The 23,523-nt window shown below is 38.2% G+C and overlaps 1 protein-coding gene across 1 annotated transcript; it reads right to left on the bottom strand.

The window, feature by feature from the left end:
• Nucleotides 1-9,054: 9,054 nt before the first annotated feature.
• Nucleotides 9,055-15,728, bottom strand: LOC104599749 (WAT1-related protein At4g15540-like). Its single transcript, XM_010262422.3, has 6 exons — nucleotides 15,486-15,728; nucleotides 15,312-15,374; nucleotides 14,927-15,242; nucleotides 13,446-13,604; nucleotides 11,241-11,392; nucleotides 9,055-9,289 (listed from the first exon to the last, which is right to left on the bottom strand). The coding sequence occupies exons 1-6, from the start codon at nucleotides 15,683-15,685 to the stop codon at nucleotides 9,145-9,147; spliced, it is 1,035 nt and encodes a 344-aa protein (XP_010260724.1). The 5' UTR covers nucleotides 15,686-15,728; the 3' UTR covers nucleotides 9,055-9,144.
• Between the last annotated feature and the right edge of the window lie 7,795 nt (nucleotides 15,729-23,523).

Raw genomic sequence — 23,523 nt, 5'->3', positions numbered from 1 at the left:
GTGATATGCACGGTGACCTGAACAGGTTGGTCTATGGTGAGAATCGCGCTCTTATGGGTGGAAGTGCGTTCTAATTCTTCTAGACGTTGCCGGAGCTCTTTAATTTCGACACCTCTATTGTTTGGGGCTGCAGTGTGTATGGCCTCCCTCTTGGGTCGTGTGGGGTGATCCTTGACCGAACTTGACTCGACGACAAAGACTACACTGGGGCAGTGTCCTTTTGTCGAGCCTTTCTTTGGTGGGGATGCGCGCTGACTGGTGTGTCTGGATATGGTAGTCCCATTTATGGGAACGGGCAGTGGCAGCAGTCCCGTCTCCCCTTACGTCTGACCAGTGCGCTTTGGGGTCCTCAGTCCTCAGATCGTCCTTCATGTGCATCGGGGCATGAGGTGGAACAACCAGGTTGGGTGGCGCAGCAGACCCTAGTGTTTGCATGAATTCGAAGATCTTATCAACATTTTCCTGTATGGATCGGAATTGCGCTGGATCTACTGCGGTTGAAGGTTGCAGGACTTCTTGGTGTGGGGAGTCACAGTGTCGGTTCTCTCGAGACGGGGAATGGCCAAGTGATCGTTCAGACTGGTTTTTAGGCATCTTAATCGCTTTCTTGATTGCGCGGTGAGGAATGAAAGATTTTTAGGGGAGGCTTTTTGTGTCGTTCCCACAGACGACACCAATTTGATGCTGCTCAATCCGAGGTAGTGCACGAACCGATGATGGCAATCAGATAGTCCTTGTTGGCAGGTCGGGGCCGAGCTTCAAGGATGAGGCCGCGCTTCAAGACCTGTGGTCAAGGAAGAAGTCAAAGGCCCGAGGAATTACCCCCGGGTAAGTACTCCGACGCTCAAGTCAATACGAGGTGGTGGATGGCCGGGCTGAGTTATAGGGATGCTAGTCCGGGCTAATTAGTGGTGTGGGTATTAGAAGTCAGGCGAGTCCCTTATCTCGAGCATTGAGTACCTTTTTATAGCCAGAGGGTCCATATCTTGATCGGAGTATGTTTCCAAGGAAATTGGGGCAGAGTTCCCCTCCGAGGTTACAGGGAGTAGAGTCCTACTCCTCGGCGGAGTTGTCTTCCCATCCCTATCCGCTAGGCGGACTTATCCATAAGGGGCATAACTGACATGGTCGGTAGGATCATGGCAATGCCGTAGCCCGACTGGACTGTGCCAACATAGCCGAGCTGTGACAGATGCCCAGGGGCCTTTGGGCCAGCTCAGCCATGTCCCCAACACTACCCAGTTAAGGGTTTCTTTTAAGGCAAAAATTCATTAAAGAACGAAGAAAATACATAACAGGTACACTAAAATGTGTGTGAATATTTCATTGAGTTGATTAGGTAAGGTTAAAAAGGTTGGCTCTCAGTTCTGTTTTTTTTAGAACCGCCCTTCTCTTTATTAATACATAAAATTAATTGATTTTGGTTTTGTCATATAACTTGTAAGGCAATATTGGTATTATAAAAACATTTAAAATAATGTATTAACGACTCTAAACAGTCCATTAGAAGTAGGTTTTGAAAGTGAAACCCTTGAACTTTGTAAAAAGACTACTTTAGACTCTAAAGATTTAAAATGATCATTTTCACCCTCAAGCTATGATGGAAAGGTCATTTTAAGGAAAAAAATGACATAAAGAAGTTGATAAATCTTTAGACAATAAATAAAATAATAAAAAGTATGTTTATGAGGCACTGATTAAGTTTGAAAAAGCCATTTTTTAGAGCAAGGTTTAGTTGAAGCTTTATTTGTTCAGCAGGCTGTGGAACCAATGATAAGGTTTCACGCCATTATTTAAATACATGGGGTCTACATTTTTCACAGTGGGCCCATGAATTTATTACTGGCATGGAACCTCATCATTTGTTCCACAGCCCGCTGAATAGCTAAAGCGTTGCTAATCCGAATTCCTATCCTAAAATAAAAAAAACTCTTTAGATATTAAAAATTCTTTTAATTAAAAAATAAATTGTATTAACCTTGGAGCAATGGACTTAGTAAATTAGAGTTGTTACATTAACAATAACTAATTTAACAACAATTAAGAGTAAATTGTTACTTAAACATTAAGTTAATTTGCTTAATTAATAATAAGTTAAGAATCATTTAATTTATTAACTTAGTAACTCAATTTGCTTAGTTAAACTAAATTACTTAAAATTTTTTAATTATTTTATTTACTTATCTTAATTTTTACTTAATTGACTTAATCAATTAGTTAACTTACATAATTAGCTTAATTTTCTTAATTAGTGTAATTTATTTAATTTAATTACTCTATTTACTTAGCTTAGTTTACTTAATTGAATTAATTAAATAGCTAATTCACTTAGTTGACTTAATTTACTTATTAGTTTAGTTACCATAATTTCTTTAACTGCTCTATTTACTTAGCTTAATTTACTTAATCCATTCCTTAATTGTATAGTTTTAAAACTATCATTGGTCTTGGCAGTTGAACCATTTGACTCAAGATCTAGTCGACTATCTAGTTCTATTTTATACATGGCCTAAAAAAACGTTCACTTGGTCAGCAAATTGCTGATTCGAATAGTTGAACGACTTTTGGTTTTCGTTGACCTAGACGGTCAGACCATTTAGCCTGAAAATCGGTTAAGAGACCAATTTCGTTTCTACCCTAAACTACTATTTGGCCAAAAAATGATTGAATTGGTTAGTGACATGGACCTAGGTGGTTGAATTGTTATTTTTTATTTCAATTATTATTTTATCTTTTATTTTTTTTTTAATTTGTCATAAGCTGATCGGTTCAAACCAAAAGATAAAATCATTGTCTTGAAACTAGTCGCCGCTTTTTGAGCCATTTTTTTTAAATATTGCTTAATTAACTTAATTTACTTATTTAGATTCTACTTAATTAACTTATTTTCTTAAATTAGTTTAGTTTACTTATTCAATGGCTAAATTTACATAGTTGATTAATTTACTTAATTATCTTAATTAGTGTACGTTATTTAATTAAATCTATACTATCATAGATCTTAAAGAAATTAAGTTAAAAGTGACCTTTTCAAAATTGAGCATTGGCACATGAGCATATTTTTATTATTTTATTATCATTGTCTAAGGATCTATTAGCGAAGTTTCTAACATTCACTATAAGAAAAACAGTCAAAGGCAGCAGTCGTAGGACCGCCGGCTTAGCCCTTTTGACTGTCGCCTCAGAGGTAAGGCGATGGTCATGAGCCTGCCCCCTAAACCATGCCAGCCTAGGTCAAGACCTTCCGTTTAGACAGAAAAGACTGCCGCCTTTGAAGACTGGTCCGATGTGATTCAATCATTTCTAAAGCAGTGGTATGTCAGAACCACCGACTCAGAGTTAATAAAGGTGGCAATCTGAACCGCCGTCTTATATCTCTTTGAACCGCTGCCTTAGGTCAGTCAAAATGTTATTTCTGTTTTTAGGTGGTGGTCTGGACCGCCGGCTTAGAACTCTTTAGACCACCGCCTTAGGTTGGTCAAAATGTTGTTTCTATTTTTAGGAGGCAGTCTGAACCGCCGGCTTAAGTCTCTTCGAGGGCAAAAATGGCCATTTTAATTCTTTAGTCTCCATTTGGAAGGAGTACAAATACATATATGTAGAGTGCAAAACCTTATATTATTTTGTATTTGTACTCCTTCTAAACTAAGCCTTAAGATCTAAATTGGCTTTCTTTGTTTTTGCAAAGTTCAAGTCTCTTAAATGAATATTGCACAAAAAAAGTTTCTTATAGGGTATATATAAGCAATTAACCCAACTAAAAACAGGTGCTGATATGACAATAACTAGGGCCAAATAGTTTATACAATATATTGTGCTATATTTACAACTATGTTGCATATTGTATAATTATTCGCACCAATGTTTGTGATGGTTAATCAAAATTTTGATGTGTTGCATTTCACAATAATTTGTTTCTGGAGCTATGGATGTAAATTTGTCGGTCTTAATTGAAATGGAAGCATTAATTAATCCCACAGTTTCAACTTTTTATCATGCCTTTTTTGGGTTAATAATCATTTTTCTAAAGTGATTTCTGCCTGTTTTTTAAAAGCACACACACATGGGTTTAGCATTATCTCAAGGAGTCATTTGATTTTAGTATTATTTTCAAATGATACATAATATCTCAACTTTTTTCATTAGAAAAACAAATGTAATCTCAACAACATTTCAGTATTTTATTAAGGGTAAAATACAAAAACCTCTCCTGAAGTTTCTGACAATCATAAAAACCTCCCTTATAGTTTCATTTTAACAAATATTTTTTTAGAACTTTTGAGAAACTCAACAAAAACCTCTCTTCCGTCATTGTCCCAGACGGAAAATGTTAGATTGATGCACCATTTTTTTTCCAAATATCCATTCTACCCTTTTATAAATGCTTTTACATACAAAATTATTGAAATAAATCTCACTTTAACTCAATAAAAAAACATATTTCAGTAATTTTGTATGTAAAATTATTGAAATGATCGTTAAAAGAGGTTTTTGTTGAGTTAAAATGGGGTTATTGTAGTAATTTTGTATGTGAAATAATTTATATCTAACGTTTTTCGTCTGGAACAGTGATGGAAGGGAGGTTTTTGTTGAGCTTCTCAAAAGTTCAGGGGAGGTATTTGTTAAAATGAAACTATAGGGGAGGTTTTTATTATTGTTAGAAACTTCAAGGGAGGTTTTTGTATTTTACCCTTTTATTAAACAATTATTTTCAACATCATTCGCAAAAGTCATGATATTTCACTAAGGCTCAGTTTGGAAGGAGTAGAAATACAAATATGTAGAGTGCAAAATCTTACATTTTGTATTATTTTGTACTGCACATATTTGTATTTGTACTCCTTCCACACTGAGCCTAAGCAACCAATTTTCAGCATCACTTTTAAAGGCATATTTTTTAGTGTAAACATCCTTTTTTTTCTATGAACAATTTGTCCCAAAATATATATAAGCTTTCTTATTTTTATAAGGGTTTGGCTATGATACTAAAAAGACAACATATCTGAAAAACTTATAACCAATCAATTGATCTTAGGGGTGTCAATTGGATTGGATTTGGTCAAATCCGATCCAGCCCAATGTGAATCCATTATACATGGACCAAGTCCAATCCAATCCGATGAATATTTTGGACCAGTCCAATTCAGTGCCTGGACCATCCAATCTATTGAAATTCATTTTGATTTAGATTGGATTCAACCCAAACCTGGTCCATTGACACCTATATTCTTATCCTATATTAATGGACCAGATATTGGCTTAATCCAACCCAATCCAAAACAAATTTATTACGTACATATCAGGTTCAATCCAATCTAATAAATATTTTGGACCGAATTGGTCCAATCCAATATGTCTTATTGGTCCGTCCAATCCGTCCAAATTGATTTTGGACTGGATGGAGTCCAATCCAAAACCGGTTTATTGACACCCTTACTTGATATCACAAACGTATTAACCAATTAAGTGGTATTTATTAAAATTCATGGATGGATTTTGTTTGGTAAAGTTCTTCATGTATCATGCCTTTATGGCATCATAGATTTTCCCATAAAATAATATTGCATAGAAAATGATGATTTTGGACTAATTTCAACATTGTTTTTAAAAGGTATTCAGAAAGACAATGACATTTATTTATGATCCTATACCTAGTGATGATCTGTTGCACCAGAATCTAGAACCCATTAGAAGTGGCCACATATGCAGACAAGTAAACTTTTTGGTTCTTCATATAATTGATGGCAGATTGTAACTTATGGCAATATTTGACATGATGTGGGTTTTGCTTCTATAGAAACGACAAGGATTTTTACCATAATTTGATGGCTTGCGATCATTCTAGTTTTGAGGCTGAGATGAGGGGTGAGAATAGATCACTTTCGAATCTGAAGCCCAAATAGTAGCATTTGGCACATGGTAAGATCCAAGATAAGATGAAGACGAGCAAGCTAAAGTTGATGGGTGAACAACATTTATACTACTTTAAAAAGCACAAATAGGGTAAAGAATATTTCTGGAATTTACTAAGGACAAAATTTGCTCTTCTATATTTAAATTTATTGATAAAAACGAGGATAATTGGTTATTGATATTAAATGAGTTGAAAATAGGTTGTTTTAAGATATTCAATGCATTCAATTCCTTCTTATTAAATCCAATATTTAAGATATTAATTTGCATTCACCTTCATTCAATCATATATTTAAGCCATTTTTACTCATTATTAAATTCTATTAATTAAATTCATACATAATAAATTAATAATTCTAATAACATAAATAAATTATACTTTTAAAATCTACCTAAAATAGTGTTTTCATTTAGGTGGAGGTAAGAAATCAAACCATTTTGGGTCAAATGGGCCAATCCATGTTGCTACAATTAAATAATAAAATTCAAGAATAGATAAAATATAAAAATGTATAGAAATTAAAAAAAATGAAACATTTTTAATATCATTTATTTAGAATATTAAACAATAATAAGTATAATAAATAATAAATGTTTTTATTAATAATGGAAATGGAATGTAAAATTTAGAACCAATTGGAAATAAAATTATTTTCATATTCTCTCTGATTAAGTCTCATATCTAAGGTATATTCTCTCATTAAATCCTATTTTTAAGATGTATTTATCTCATCATTAAATTCTATTAATTAAATCTACAACATTAATTTTAATAGTATAAAAATAAAGATTTTGAAAAGTAATTTGAAAACAAAACCATTTTCTTCCCTTCCGGTGATGGGTAAGCAGTTCAACCATTTGGGGTCAAATGGGTTAATGAATAATGCCATAATTAATAATAAAAATTAAAATACATAAAATATATAATACAAAAAAAGAATTTGGCATATCTCTAATATTGTATATTCATTATATAAAACAAAAATAAATATGGAACGTAAGAAGTATTATTATTAAGGATGAAAATGGAATGCTAAATTTAAAATAACCTATAAATGAAATATTGGGTACATATCTATTGTTATGTAAAAATAGAAAATACAAATAACCACAAAAAGTAAAAAATAAAAAAAATTTGGGCACACATCTACTGTTATATATTTATAAAAATAAAATATTGGGTACATCTCTAATATTATTCATTCATTTTATTAAACAAAAATAAATATTATACATAAGAAATAATTTTATCATTGACGAAAATGTAATACAAAATTTAATGGCACCCTACAAAATTTTTCTTTTTGGGTGGTGGGTTAGTGGTTTGAGTTAAATGGAATAATCTATAATAGTTAAATAATAAATCTTGAGAATGTGATAATACAAGTAATAATATATATAATGTAGATGGAATATATTACTGAAAACTGATCCGAAAGCAAAAAATTTTCTTATCTAGATGGTGGGTAAATAATCCAACTTTTCAAAGAAATTCATGATGCCATAATTGAATAATAAATATTTTTAAAAAAATTGAACACAAAATGATAAAGTAGAGAATTGTGTTGAAAACATTTGGGAACATTTCTAATTTTATATACTTATCATATTAAATAAAAATAATTGTTAAAATAAAAATTATTTTTATTTATGACAGAAATGGTATAAAAAATATAATAATAATAATAATTGTTATCATAATTTAAAATTTCCACATGCAATGCACATGCACATTTAGTATAAGTGTTTAAGTTTATTTTTAATCATATTGTTACTTTTGTTAATTTTCATTATCTATATTAACTATGTGATGAGCCCGGATTTCCTACCCATAAGAACTCTACCCACGTCTACACTCATAACATCGCAATCACACGTGGAAAATATCTCATACTCCTACATAGTATTATGCACGAGGAGATGTTCCTAATGCACAGAGGTAGTGTGTTGTGGGTAGATGTGGGTAAGGTTATGGAGTCAACTTCCCCCTCTCAAAATCTGAAAAAAGAACGCCCCCAAAAAGTGACCTAATCAGATTTGGTCTTGACCATTGAGATAATACAATTATACAAGGGATAAGACTCCTTTGTGTTTATGATACATGGCACCATGCATTTCATCATTAAATGGGTGAAGCTAAATTATCCCTATAGAAGTCATCGAAATTTAATTTTTAAAACTCATAAATTCCATTTCAAAAAATAAATAAGAATAATTTTATTATTTTAGGACAAGCAAATGGCATACAATTTTCTTATTTATAGGAAATCAAAATAGATGAAAAGAAGAGAGGAAATCCACATATAAGTTTTCTTTAGAATCCAAGAAAGTTTGTATTTAAACAATAAAAACTTCAACTGGGTATGATATATGAGTAAAACTATACTTGGACTGACTATACATAACCCAAAAAATAATTCAATTGGAAATATGTCATAGGCTCCTTCCTCTTCAATTTCACATACAAAGCCTGTGCATAATGGGTCTCCCCACTAGTTCATTTAAAGTAGGGATGGTAACCAAATTTCTCATACTCTCTTGCTAAAAGTTCTTTGTCTAATTGAGACTATGAGCTGGTTGAACTGTCCTTTGGGAAGAGTATTAAAAATTTGCTATTGGAGGACATTTATTCCTATAACTCTCTATCAAGGTTCGAAATATCGATATGTCGAATACGCCGGTATAGGCGTACATATTGGGCGAATTGATACAGCTTTTGGTGCTTTTTTTTTTCACAAATGGTTCAGGGGAGCCGGTTTAGGCCTCCTCCACACCCTGAACTGGTCAGACTCCCGATACACCCACTGTAGGGGTGTATCAGAGGGGTCCCGGAACGATACGTATCAGCCGATACATATTGATACTTTGAACCTTACTCCCTATTAAATAGTGAGTGAACTGAATAGCATAAAGCCTATTTTTCAAGAAAAAAAAAAGAACGCAGAAAACTTAAAAAAAATAAAAGGCAAAAAATCATTCTCTCATGTGTAAGGTGGCACAGAACGATAATGTGTCTAGTTGTTTTATAACTTTTCTTTTTCTTTTGTTTTTAGTTTAATGGGCTACACAATGGAAGTAGCCCATCCCCCAACCTGAAAGTAGTGGGATTTGATCCCAGGTCTGTGTGGCAAGAGAAAATAATTTACCTGAAACTAGTTTTACTAAAATAACGAGTTCCCTTTATAATAACAAGAGAGAAATAATTTGCATATAAGTGAAGCCCATAAGCTTTTAAGGAACCTGTGATGGAGCTGCATCTAATATAAGTGAAGAAGTGATAGAGTCATCTCCATTCATTGATGTGTAAGCTTCTTCCTTAGCCTTTGACCATAGATAGATGTAAAGCCCCGCGATTATAACAATGGATCCAATAACACTGCAATTTGAGAAATACGAAATTCCTTCAAAGTTCAAACAAATCAGCTGAAACCATAGAGACGAGTTTTCTCTTTAAATGTGTTGCAGACTTGCAGTGCACTAGATTTTATTATTTTTTGAAAATTTTCGTGGGATGAAAAATGATTAGAATAGGGTGTGCACAAGATATGTAACTAAGGGTGTCAATGGACCGGATTTGGGTTGGACCCCGTCCAGTCCAAAATCAATTTGGATGAATTGGACGGACCAACAAGACATATTGGATTGGACTAATTTGATCCAAAATATTTATTAGATTGGATTGAACGTGGTCCATCTGTAATAAATTCATATTGAATTGGCTTGGATTAAGCCAATATCTGATCCATTCATATAAGATAAGAATATATATGTCAATGGACTGGGTTTGAGTTAAAATCAATCTAAATCAAAATGAATTTGAACAGATTAAACGGTCCAGACATTAAATTGGGGTGATCCAAATTAATCCAAAACATTCATTCAATTCGACTGAACCTGGTCCAATTATAATGGATTCACATTGGACTGGATCTGTTTGGATTAAACCCAGTTCAATTGACACCCCTAAATGTAATCAATCAGGTCGGAAGGGGTGTATGAGTTTCGGCCTGTTCGGAATATATAGGTTGGCCTGGATTGGATTACAGGGAAAGGATGGTCTTTTAGCAGAAACAGTTGGATCAAAGCAAGCTCAATTTTCACTTTAATGATCTTGCTCAGTTGCTCCAACCCATTGGATTTGGGCTTTGGGCTGACCTGGGGGACGCAAAAGGGCCCAATTGTTTCTCCACTTGCGAATTGTACGTGGACAAAACAATTCGGGCTGGCCTGCCTGGATCTGCTGTGTGTTTTTTTTTTCCTTGTCCACTGAGGAATCGATGGTGGGGTAGAGATAGGGATGCAAGTCAGGCAGGTTGGAGTGGGTTTATGGTCAATCCAGGCCCAATCCTAAGACTATAAGGCTCAAGCCCAAGGTTAAGCCCTATCTTCTCGATCTGAGTCCAACCCACATTGTAATTTGATGCATTAATGTTATGCCTGGCCTGGGCCCAAACATGTATATATGCACTTATAATACATATCTATCTGTATGTATATGTATAGTCAGATTGGATTTGGGCTACTTAAAGGCTAGGCCTCAGTCCAGCATGAAAAATTAAAGCATCCCAATTTTTGGACCTGAATCCAGTTTGAAGACCAAAAATCCAAACCAAACCCATGTAATATTCTAAGCTGGATTAATTAGAGTTCACATCTGCACCCCACAGGGGGGCGCCCCACAATGCCCCATAGCACATTCTGAACTTGTATTGGAAACATCTCCCAATGACATCCCATGAAATAATAAAACATCATTGGGAGAGATGTTACCAATACAAGATCAGGATGTGCTGTGGGACGCAGATGTATATTCTATTAATTAGGTCTCAAGTTGCATCTGCACTTCGAACACCATATGAACAGTCTTTACAGCCTTGCATCGGGAACATCTCTGTATTTTTATGCTTTATTTCGGACGAACTTTGCACTGACTGAATCTGGTTTCTGCATATGATCTTTCATGTGAAAGTATTGTTTCTGATGTACAGCTGTATTGTCCTGTTAACACTTCATTGATTGGAGCTAGCATTGGTTCTCATAATTTAGGCTCATTTTGGAAAGAATATAAATTCAAATATTACAAAATACAAGGTTTTGCATTATTGTATTTGTATTCCTTCCAAACTGAGTTTAAGGCTCAATTTGAAAAAAAGTATAAATACGAATATACACAATACAAATATAAAATATAAGGTTTTACACTTTATATATTTGTATTTATACTAGCCAAAAATAAATTAACTGAAATAGTCTAATCCTTATTAAAACTGAAACAGTCCAAGTAATAAATGAAATTAAAATGTAAAACACAATAAATAGTAGTATACCTTCCAGTGTATAAGCTGCTACCCAGAAATACTGTTTCCATGAGTATAGTAAACACATATGTTAGAGGTGAAAATGTGGCCACAAAGATTGGCCCCTTGACCGATGCACACCATGTATACAAGATATTTGATAAGCCACTATTCAATAAACCCTACAATAATGCGTTTTTGATCAAATTATCAAATAGAAGAAAGAATATTGCACATACATCCAGCATACTGTCATCCATCATGAAGTGGAAGTACACCAGAATTTGAAATAAATTAAAATATGGGTTCACATGCGACTAGGGGCGGATCCAAGTATATTGGTGGGGATGTTCCCCCCCTCCCCCCAAGGTTAAAAATGTAATAAAATGGGTACTTGCCCCAATTTTGAACTAAAAATGTAGGATCACTCTAATGCTCCTCTAACTAGATCTCAAAATTAAAGTTTTTTTTTTGTTTATTTTTCTTTAAAAAAATTTATAATAGACCCAAACCTTCTCACCCCATTTCCCTACACACCATACCTCTTCTACTCATCGTATTTTCTTGTTTAACTTGGCCCCTTCAAGAAAAAATTTCTGGCTTTGCCACTGCATGCGATCACAATTGCACCATATTTTTTTCTTTCTTGAACATGCTATAAATAGAGGTGTAAATCGGGCAATGCTGCCCATGACCTGACATAAAATTGGGCTAGTCTGGCATGGCTCGGCATGATGGGTTCAGTTGTGCTAGGCTTGGGTTTCTAGGTCCATGCACCGACATGGCACGGCATGATTGAGCAGGTTGTGCCGCTTGTGGCCTACATGCCGATAAGGCCCAACATGCAGCATGATCCAACATGACCCATATATATATTATAATATAAAATATAAATATATTAATATACTTAAAATTTTATTATATTATTTCATTTTATTATTGCATATGTAAATAATTGTATACATCAAAATTCATATAAAATAAAATTTTAAGAATTTTTTTTGTCTATTTTGCTAATTTACTTTAAAATTTTTTATTTTTTTAAATATACCTTTCATGGCTTGGCTTGGTCCACGACTCGGCCTGGCTCGTGGTACAACATGACATGGGCTGTGGACCATGCCGGGTTGACCCCTCGAAGTATCCCAAGAGAAGCATGGCCTGACTCGGCCCATAGGCTGGCATGGCACGGCTAGCTAAAAGAGTGCAATTTACACCTCTAGCCACAAAGTTCATCCTATATAGGGCATCTAAAAGAGTGCAATTTAATTGGGTTGGTTTAAAATAGTGGGCAAAATTATTTCTTACTCCAAGACCACCCTACATGTAAATATGTAATAAGGGTGCAACTAGGGTTGGTCTAATTAACACTTTACACTACTTCGGGGTTAGTCTTTCAAGTCTATTCATTCAAGTTTTGACAAAAGCCCAACCTGGCCCGCTTAAGTTACACCCCGAATACATTGAATGCATGAGGATAAAGATCTATAACTCAGTCTGATCGGGAATTGATTTCAGTCAACCTAAAAAATATAGAGGTTGTTTTATTGAAGAAACATTTTGTACAAGATTTATTTTGAAAAATGAGTATAAATGTTTATTGCTATTGTTTGATGACTAGGTGCCATTAGAATAGAGATGGCAATTTGGCATATTCCTGTAGGGCTCTACATACACCCTCTCTACCCCTGTTGGGGTGGGTTTTTTTACCATTGGTTGAGGTTTGGGGTGGGTTTTGGAGAAACTTGAAACTTTCGGGATCAGCGACAGGACAAAGATGGTATTTGTCCACTCTGGCCCAGCCCTACCCCCGAATCCACCCCGACTATTTCTAGATGGATTTCAAAAAATAAATTACAAATAAGAATGACCGAGGTGGGGCAGGGCAAGTTCAGGGATCCCCATTCCCCATGGGAAGGGGATGGGATTGGGATTTCAAACCCCAATAGGGTTTGGAGCAGGAACGAAACAAGGTAATTGAGTTCAGGGCCAGGGATGTGGCATTTCAAAATCTGACCCCATTGCCGTTCCTACATTAGACTTTATTAGGTGTCATTGGACACCTGAATGACGGAAGAAACACTAAAAATGATTAACTATATAATGATTAACTAGCATTGTTTCAAATAAACGGCCACTACCCAAACACCATTACATTATTTTGTGGATTCATTGATATTGATATGTATTTTTGAGTAATGCATTAATTAAGATTGATAATGTCTTGATACTTACACCAAATAATACCAGTATGAGTTCTAGACCCCATTTAAGGCGCCATTCCGATGCTTTATGACTTACAATTGCGGCTAATGCACCTGTTTGTAATGTTGTGCAGAAGAACATGATAGCGGACAGTGAAAACTCAGCTGGGTATTTTCTCATCATTGGTCTCTGCACAATCATGGTCGTAAAATCCATAGTTATACACAAATACAAACATCTTAATTCTTGCCAATATATCCAACAATAGAAATTATATTTTAGACTTCAAACCATTATTAGCATCATCCTTCACCTATTTTGGCCTACGTTAGGTTTTATTATTTTTAATAGATTAGGCTGAATACATCCGCCCATTTAAACATTTTATTTTTACAATAACTTTTGGTTTTATTGTCTTATTGACGTTTGATAACACTTTTCAGACATTTGAAGTTTGAAATATCTGTTTTTCAGATGCAATGCTTATTTGGTGTTGCATCTGAAATATGATTTGAAAAGTTTTTTTAAATCTAAAATTGTAAGACCCAGTCCCGTTACTTAACACATTAGATACGTTTTAGACGTGGCATAAAGTTGAAAATATCCCTACCCTATTCGATCTCTCTCTAGTCTTCCCGCCACTGCCGCTGCAACTCTCAGCAGCGACACTTGCTATCAAGAGGGTGAGGGATCAATAATTAATAATAATTATTAATTATTTTAATATTTGTATAGTCATTAATTATTTTTTAATTTTAATCGTTTCATTTATTAATTAGTAATTTTTATTTATTAATTTATTAATTTTATTCGTATTGTTACAACATTATTTTGAAGATGAAAATTATTTGTTATGAGATAGTGCGAATTGAACTCAACATTTCCAAATAGTATGTTCTAGGGATAAAATAGTAAAATCAGTGAATTTTAGATAGTAAAGAGTTGATCCAATACTAACAAACTTATCAATTCAGAGCCTCTAAAAAGTAGGAAAGCACCTATTCTTATTTTCAGATTTCAAATTTATCAAACACCACCTTAGCCCCAACTTCTATGATTTTATCTAATTTTGACTCCATTAGCTTATATCCATTTTACTCTACCATTCCCATCTTGTTTATTGGCAAATAATATTGGTCATTTAGACAATGGAATATTAAGTATGTAGCACATTTGTTAGAAAATGATATTCAACCTTTGAATGAAGTAATGGTCATAAAATTGAAAAGTTGGGAATAGTTCCAATAGCCTATAAAATAAGAAGAAAAAGTATATTAAGATGGTTTGAATATATATATATATATACCAAGGGACGGGTGTTTTTGTGGCTTTTGCATGGGTGAGCGTGTTAGAAAATAAAAACCTATTCATAGACCTCACCTAACAGCTCATTTATAGCTTAAACTTTTAGATTGAATGGTTCCTTCAGAGGTAGAAGTAGTAAGAAAAAATTTAGATGATGATGATAAAATTGGAAAGAGACGTGGTGACCCTCTGACTATTAAACTTACCAGCATCAGAATCCATGTACTAAATGCAAGAATTCCTATGACAGCCATAACCAATCCAAGAATCCATTCTCCCAGGCTTGTTTTGAGAATAATAGCAGAACCACGCCATGACATTAGGGTGAGAGCACCCGAAACACATAAAAGACAACCAAACAGCTTCCCTTTGCCCCATAATGTGTTTAATTCAAGCATTTCTTCTCTTGAGATAACAGATAATATATAAGTAAAAATGGGGACCATGTTGAGAACCGCAGTCTCTATTGTACTTGAGATGAAATAGAGACAGGCTGCTAGTAAGTTCTGAGCCAATGTTATCCTGCAGGGAATCCTCAAGATTGAAAATCCACAAACAAACACATAAAATATCTATAAAGAGAGAAATTACCCAACAAAAGCTAGAAAAAATATCCAGAAGAAAATGGGTAATGTGAGAGGGGGCCTGTTCCTTCTGCAACAGAGAAATAATAGAAGAAAGAAGGTAGTATATTAATAAATGCATTACAGGCAAAACAAAAGGCATAAGAGAGAATCTTGATCAATTGGGGTTGGAATTAATTACCTTTCAAAAATGAATGACAGAGCACCCGCGAAAATTGTTGCTAATATGTATTGATACACAAGTAGAACAGTAGAGCTAATCCCTGTAACGAGTATGGTATTGGTGAGTACAAAATAACCTGCAGTGATAGCCTGAACAACGATCATGGTTGCATGTGGAGCTATCTTTATTGCACCGCTCATTATAGAAGAACCCACCATCTCGTCTCTTTTCTTGAGCAAATTTTTGCCCTTCTCTATCTCGATTTCCTATTTATACACATTCTCTCAGTCACACACACACACACTACCTGACTGTTAGGTGCTAATATCCATCTGGGTTTTAGAAGGAATGTTAGGTTGACTCTAAATTATAATGGGATCGACGACTAGTGTGTGTAGTTTCTTTGGGAGTTAGGTAGCAATTTGAATAGCTCATATATTCAAATGGGTAGATAGGCATGCATAAACTCGGTTATATAGCCTGCTACACCTTTGAGGGTTGTTAAAGAAAAAGGTTGGAATGGGGGTTAACCAGGGCCAGCCATCCGACTGTAGTAATGGTTGTCCTCGTCAACTCAACCGGCTTAACCTGATAGTAATGCCATGGATACGGGTTTCTTTGCAGAGTAATTATAGAGTTCAAGCTCGATTTGGAAATCCTAGTTCTCATATGGATGAATAGGGTTGTCTTTGAGTCCAGTAGGCCTGAACAAAATAGATCAAATTATACAAGGTTTAGGCTTGCATCATGTGTCTCAAATTAGGGTGATCATTTTCAATCTAGTCTGGAAAATTCCCAGCTTGGGCTTAGGTTTTGTGTTCAAGCTTGACTTGGGTTCAGGGCTGCAAATTTTTGGGCCCTTGGCCCAATACTTCAGTCCGGGCCACACATATTTATGTAGCTATTATTTATACAAATATATGTATGTTGTAAATTGCTGAAACCTCCTTTGAAGTTTCTAGTTGTTACTGAAACCTGCTGTGAAATTTGGTAATTTCAATCACCTCCCCTGAAATTTCTGACAAAGTTGCAAATAGACCCTCTATGTTATAATCATCTAAAAGAGGCATGGAAATGTCTATTACACCCATGCAATTACTTTTGACCATAATGTTTATTTTCCAAATTTTCTCTTCGTATGAATCACTGGCCCAAATCATATACTTTTTGAAATTGATTTATTTTTCAAATTTTCCCTTTATACCAATCACTCTTTCCTTTAGAAACTAGCCTCAATAGTAACTTCATGGGTAATTTGGACATTTTCATGCCTCTCATTAGAGGATTCTAATAGAAAGGGTCTACTTGCAATTGAGTTATAAAGTTCAGGGAAGGTGATTATAATTAGCAAGCTTCAGAGGAGGTTTCAACAATAGTCAAAAACTTCAAGGGAAGTTTTGGCAATTTACCCTATTTTATATTATATTATGACAACTATAAAATAGTTGACATAATTTTCGTTTTGGGCTCATTCTGTTAGAATGTTAATTGGGGTGAACCCATGTTATTTTATGGTTTTAAATTGTTGAACATACTAATTTGTTGAATTTGCCATATGGCCATAAACAATTAGCCATACAAAGAAATTATGTGACCCTCATCATGGGTGGATGCACATCATCCGTAGTGGACCGATTAAAAATCTAACTTTATGAAAGTTAGTGGAAGTCACATTAGTGTAAGTATAAATGTATATTAGTATTTTACTTTTATTCCAATTCCTATTCTGATTTCTATCTGAACCAAACAGGGAATATATCATTTTGATTTTTATTCCAATTGCAAACCAAACGGACCTTAAAATCTTTAACCAAATGGTAGACCAGTTGGGGTAGAGGGAGTTTTGGAGTGGAGAAATCTATTTGTGGGATTGACGACCAAAGTGCTACAATGTAAAAAGTTGAGGGGTTTTGTTTGTTGTGAAAACAAAATTGAGAGGGGGCTAATGTCACTAGACCTGTTCATGTGCTGGGTGGCCCGATGGGCCGGCCCGGCCTCCGGACGGGCTTGAACACGGTTATAGGCCTGCGGGCTTAAATTCGGGCCACAAAGCCCGACCCGCAATAAATTCGAGCAAGGCTCGGGTTTTGTCAAAATAGCCTGGTCTGACCTAATATTAGACTTAAAATGAGTAATGTGATTATGTCCATTTGAATAAATTTTTTTATTTAAGAATATAAAACTGTGTTTTAAAATATAAAAGAAAGGGGAAAAAACCATCTTGTAGGCCCATTGTTCATTTAAATAGGAAAAAAAACTATCTGAATTTTTAATTCTAATTTGAATAGGGAAAATTGTTTTTTTTTTTTAATTAGGTCGGGCTTCGGGCTTTTTATTAGGGCTGGGCTCAGGCCCAAGTTATAGGCCCGTTGGTCGGGCCGGGCTCGGGCCTAACATATTTCCCTTAATGACAAGTGAAAGCCCGGCCCGGCCCGACCCAGGAACATGTCTAAATGTCACTACTTTGTACTTGTTGTTGCTAAAGTTGGGGCCAAGGGAAAAAAGGGAATTTCATTGATGTCTGAGGCCGATGGGTCCAACCTCTAGGTAGGAGAAGAATACACGTCAGAGGCCCCAGGTGTTATCCCAGGGGCAGAGACTCCAACGGTTATGTTAGCCAACTGCCAAGGAGGAATCAGACTAGGTTTGAGACGAGGGCTCTGAACTTAGTCCTCAAGGCTGCATTTGAAATCAATGTAAAAATACATTGATATCGTTTTACAATGAACCGTAAAAGTGACCGCTACTTTTTGAAAAAACGCGATAGGCGGAAGAGTGCAAAGTTTTACATCAATAAAATCGATGTAGTTTTTACATCGATTATCGACGTAAAACTTTATGCTTGATGAGGTTTACATCGATTATCGACGTAAAACTCCACTCCATCCAAACACATGCAAAACTGAACCGAAGTGAAGTTTTACGTCGATCATAATTACACGCTCCTTCTAAACGCCTACAAAACCGAACCGATGTAAATTTTACATCGGTTCTTGATTTATATCGCTTCCAAATGCAGCCTAATAGCTAAGGAGAGATCTTTTGGGATTCTGAATGCAAGAGAGCAAAGGTGCCTTTACCTTGGGATGGGAACCCCTTTTTATAGCTGAACTTGCCTTGGAGTGGTTAGAGGCAGTTGGAGATGTGCAGTCAAGATTGTATCTAGCTAACGCCACATGGCACGATCTGAGGCCTGCCAAGTATGCCTACATCAGTACCCAAACAAACCAGCAACTACACGGGCTGGGCTTTTGGTTTGATTTTACACTGTGTCAGATTCGGGGTTGGGGCCAGGCCCATGAACAGGTCATCGATGAGTTGACTTTCGCTCCAATTATAATTTATAAGGAATTTGTCTAAAACTCATCATGACTTTTCAACATGTCCAAGGAACCCAATGTCTGTGAGTTTTTGTTTTCAAAACTCACCATCTGTTAAAGCACATTTAATGTTCATTGACAGAAATTGTCTACGTCAGCATAAAAACAATTTTCATATCCAAACTGCCCCTAAATGGCAAGTCAGCCTTTCAGGTTGTGTTCTTCCCTCTTTGTTCTCCCATACGCTTGCTCTCTCACTCACTAATGGCAAGCCAGCCTTTCAATCTCCTTAGCTTGTCCTCCAGGCTTCCAAGGCAGTTGAGGCCGTTCAGTTGTACAAAATACTCTATCCTGCTAATCTATCTCTAGTGGAAAAATCTCACTTCGAACCAACCACCCCAATGGACTATGAATCAAAATCAATACTAGATAAGCGTCTTCCTTGCTCAACCTACCATGATCTCTGAGTTTGGCAGCCATTACTCCTCCAACCTTCAATTGTGAGACAAACATCTAAACTCTATCAATTGCAAACAACACCCGTTGGCCCAACCTATCCACTATCAGCAAGGATATTGATGGAAGGTGATTTGGCCCAACCTCGTAGTACGGGGATACGTGGGTACAACCTGGAATAAGTGACAACTTAGCGTGGCAGCCTGGCCATAACTCGGCGTAATGAACTCGCCGGAGCCCGGCGATACAACTCGGTGGGCATGGCAACTCGCCAAGAAGAAGCATCTAGCTTACCCTGAATTCTCCCTAAGGGAGGAGCGCCCCAAGCTCCCTCCAAGCGAGGACCCCCGAGCTCCTTCCAACGGGTCCTGAACTCTTCCTTCCTGAGAAGGGAACACCCCGATCTATGGGTAAGTATCCCGAAGTGGAAGCACTTCGGGAGAACCCCATTAACACTCTTGCCCATACTTACCTAAGGCTCGCTTCAAGCAAAAGCACCTCGGCGTACCCCCAGCACCCCGGCATAAGGCAGCTCGGTGCAAAGTAGCTCGGCAACCTGCAGAAAAGATCTGTCTGACAAAAGTACTGCCGAATCTGGAGGCTGTGCCCACGCCTCTTGTCAGGCGGCATCGTGCCTGCCACTTCTACCAGATGTGGCACGCCTGACAGGTCCGTACCCTGCAACGGCTACCCGCATCTGCCACCTTGGCTCTGGCAATAACGGTTGTGGCAGAGGCGGTTACGCCTGATTTGAGAGATCCCCAATATAAAAAGACCCCGACCCTCGAGGAGCCAAGGTACTGAACTTGTGCCATCTCACTCTTAGCTCTCTCTTTATATTCTTCAGTTCTCTCAGAGTTCTAACTTAAGCATCGGAGTGTACCCGTCGGGTGATCTCCCCGGGAATTCTTCACCTTCCTCTTCGTCTCAGGCACGATCCGTCACCAGCTAGGAGCCAGGTTTCCGCCAGCTAGGAGTGTCCGGATCACGCAGCATCATTTGGCGCCGTCTGTGGGAAGCGCTTCAAAAAGCCTTCATCTAATCTCTGCAACTCTCAGAAGTCAGCATCCATGGCTTCTTCCAGCAATGTCGGACGAGGAGCAAACTGAAATTCCTCTGAGGAACAACTCCAGCTTCCCACTGTCTGCATTGGATAGTTCACCGTCTCCCTTTCTGCGGACGGAGTTCCCAGTGTGAATGTGCCTCAGACAGTGGCGCCCGTGAACATTCCACTTCCTTCCACAATAAGAACAACCTTCACTGAACCCTCCATCATCCCTCCGGCGGCCAGCCAAAGCCAGCTTGAGGACCTGATGCAATGCATATGAGGTATGCAAGCTCAAATGCAACAGTTCCAAAAGATCCAACTTTATCAGCAGCAAGTGCTGCACCAAGTTTCCCAGTATCAGTATCAACAACAATTTCCTCCACTGCCTCAGGCCCAGCAACCGCTCCCTCCTCGGCATCCGGCCATGCAACAAGCTAAGCCCGGCCGCCGGAATGAACTTCCTTCTCGTCGGGGAGAGACTCGGCATTGTCTCACAGCGGGAAAGAGAGACCAGCTACCCCTGCATCGCAGCCTGCAGTCAGGTCGGGGGCCTCCCAACCAGTTAGGCTCGCGTTGCCTCAGCATTCGCAGTTCAGGCTCCCACTCACTGAAAACCAGTTCAAGGTGCTGGCTGCAGATTTGTGGCAAGATCCGTCAGTTCGCAGCTACCAACAGCAGTCCGAGCCCCTCCCTAGGCCCATCGAGCTCGGTAATACCGAGGCCAGCAGCACTAACGCCGAGCCAGCAAAGAAGGAGCGGAGGCGCCGCTGAGCTTGCCGAGCTCCAACTCACGATCTACCCGAGCTCCGGGGTAAGGAAGAGGTAAGCTTGGGTGAAGTAAAAGCTACTCCACTCCTTTCAGTTCCTTCTCCTCTGTTGCTAGAACTTCTTGTTGTTCCTATGCCGAAGGACTTCAAGCTTCATCCATTGGATAAGTATGACAAATACTTCGACCCGAACAACCATGTGGATGCCTTCCAGTCACAGATGCACTTGGCAAGGGCCAATGAATCCTGTATGTGTGGGGCTTTCTCCACCACCTTCAAAGGGGTAGCCCGCACATGATACCGAAACCTTGCGCCCGGATCGATAAGAAGTTGGATGCAATTCATGCAAGTCTTTGTTTCCCACTTTGTCACCAGCAAGAGATGCTCAAGAAATCAAGAGAGCCTCCTTGGCATAGTCCAGAAGGAAGGGGAGTCCATCCAAAGCTATATCAAGCGGTTCAATGACGTTTGTTTGCAAATACTCGATCTGGACCCCGCAGTTCGGCTCACTGCGGCCAAGCGAGGCATCACCCATAAAGAATTCAAGTGGCATGTGGTTGTTAATCAGTCCAAGGCTGTGACCGAGTTCCTCAAGCTCGCGGATCAGTTTATAGGGACTGAGGAGGAGATCAACCAGAAAAGTGAACAAGCCCTTGAGAAAAGAAAAAGGGAGACAAAGCCCTCAACTCAAGGCGATAATAAGAAGAAGATGGACCAAGCTCAGGGGGCAAGGCCAGGACAGCCTTTCCGAGCTCCAGCAGCAGAAAGGACAGACTACACGCCCATGAACGCGAAGCGGGCCGAGATCCTTATGGCCATCAAGGACGCCCCGTATGTGAAGTGGCCACCTCGGTTGAAGGCAGATCCAAATGTAAGGAATAAAAATTTGTATTGTAATTTCCATAAGACCACGGTCATAGTACTGAAAACTATAAAAACCTCCACGATGAGATAGAGAAGCTCATTCGTCATGGATACTTAAGAAATTTTGTACAAAATAATAATAATAATAAAGCAGGTCGGCAGGGGGAACAGAGTAGAGATGCTCCCAAACCCAGCAGGCAGATAGAGCAATCGCAGAGGCAGCCCCCGGAAGAGAGACCAGTTTGGGGGACTATCCACGTGATCGTCGAAGGTTCAATTGTCGTGGGCTACATTTCGGCAGCAGCTCGGGCATCAGCTCGCAAGGCTGCTTGGGAAGAGCAGAATCCTCTGAAGCGGCCAAGGACGGAAGACCCGATCTTCTTCACAGAGGATGACGCACGCGAGGTCCACTACCCCCTTGACGGCACGCTCGTCATAAAGATAAAGATTAATGATTTTGAAGTCAAGAGCGTCCTCGTCGACTCGGGCAGCTCGATGGATATCCTCTTCAAAGCAGCATTTGACCAGCTCCAGCTCCAAGAAAGTGACCTGAAGCCCACGAATACTCCCCTGGTAGGCTTCAGTGGAGAGGAAGTCAGGCCCCTAGGAAGGATTATAGTACCTGTGGAAGTCGGTACCTAGCCTAGCATAGTAAGGCTCAACCACGACTTCTTAGTGGTCGCAACCCCCTCCCCATACAATGGCATAGTTGGTCGGCCGATCACCCATGGCCTACGTGCTGTGGTCTTCACTTACTACTTGGCAATGAAATTCCCCACGGACTTCGGAATCGGGATAGCGTGGGGTGACCAGCTTGAGTCTCGCAAGTGCTATATCGCCGCCCTCAAAGGGAAAGCCAAGGTGGCCGATGACCTCGAGCTAGAGCGACCTAAGGAGCAATGCGAGGAGCGAGCTGCACACACAAAAGAGAATGTCTCCATTCCAGCATCGACAGAGGACCCAGCTCGGACACTTCAGATCGACGTTTCTATTGAGGAGCCTCTGGGATCCCAACTGGTAAGTTTTTTATTTAAAAATTAAGATGTTTTTGCATTGTCTATGGCAGAGATGCCCGGCATAGACCCTAGCAATATAATTCACAAGTTGAATACTGATCCTGTAGTTAGGCCCGTTAGACAAAAGAAACGCAACTTAGCCCAGAGCGATAGACGGCAGTCGACGAGGAGGTTGAGAAGCTCCTCGCAGCCGACTTTATCAGGGAAGTCCATTACCCGAGCTGGGTGACCAACCCCATTCTGGTAAAAAAGGCTAATGGTAAATAGCGCATGTGCGTTGACTACACCGACCTGAACCGAGCTTGCCCAAAAGACTGCTTCCCACTCCCCAAGATCGACTGTCTGGTGGACGCGACCTCAAGGCATGAGTTGCTGAGCTTCTTAGATGCCTATTCGGGCTACAACCAGATCAGGATGGATCCAGCTGACGAAGGAAAGACTGCCATCATAACCGAGCTCAACCTGTACTATTACAAAGTCATGCCATTTGGGTTGAAAAATGCTGGGGCAACCTTTCAGAGACTTGTAAATAAATTATTTGAACCATTAATTGGCATGAAGATAGAATGTTATGTAGATGACATG

The sequence above is a fragment of the Nelumbo nucifera genome, chromosome 7 (assembly GCF_055504915.1).
Source record: "Nelumbo nucifera cultivar China Antique chromosome 7, China Antique-T2T, whole genome shotgun sequence".
NCBI classification, from domain to species: domain Eukaryota; kingdom Viridiplantae; phylum Streptophyta; class Magnoliopsida; order Proteales; family Nelumbonaceae; genus Nelumbo; species Nelumbo nucifera.
This window is presented reverse-complemented; position numbering and strand designations above follow the sequence as displayed.

Bases quoted from the DNA above. Each gene is read 5' to 3' on its own strand.
- LOC104599749 (XM_010262422.3), bottom strand. From the start codon at position 15,685: ATGGTGGGTTCTTCTATAATGAGCGGTGCAATAAAGATAGCTCCACAT. The intron at 15,375-15,485 runs GTAATTAATTCC...TCTCTGTTGCAG, and splicing joins CTGTCATTCATTTTTGAAAG to AAGGAACAGGCCCCCTCTCA. The intron at 9,290-11,240 runs GTATACTACTAT...CTCAAATTGCAG, and splicing joins AGCAGCTTATACACTGGAAG to TGTTATTGGATCCATTGTTA.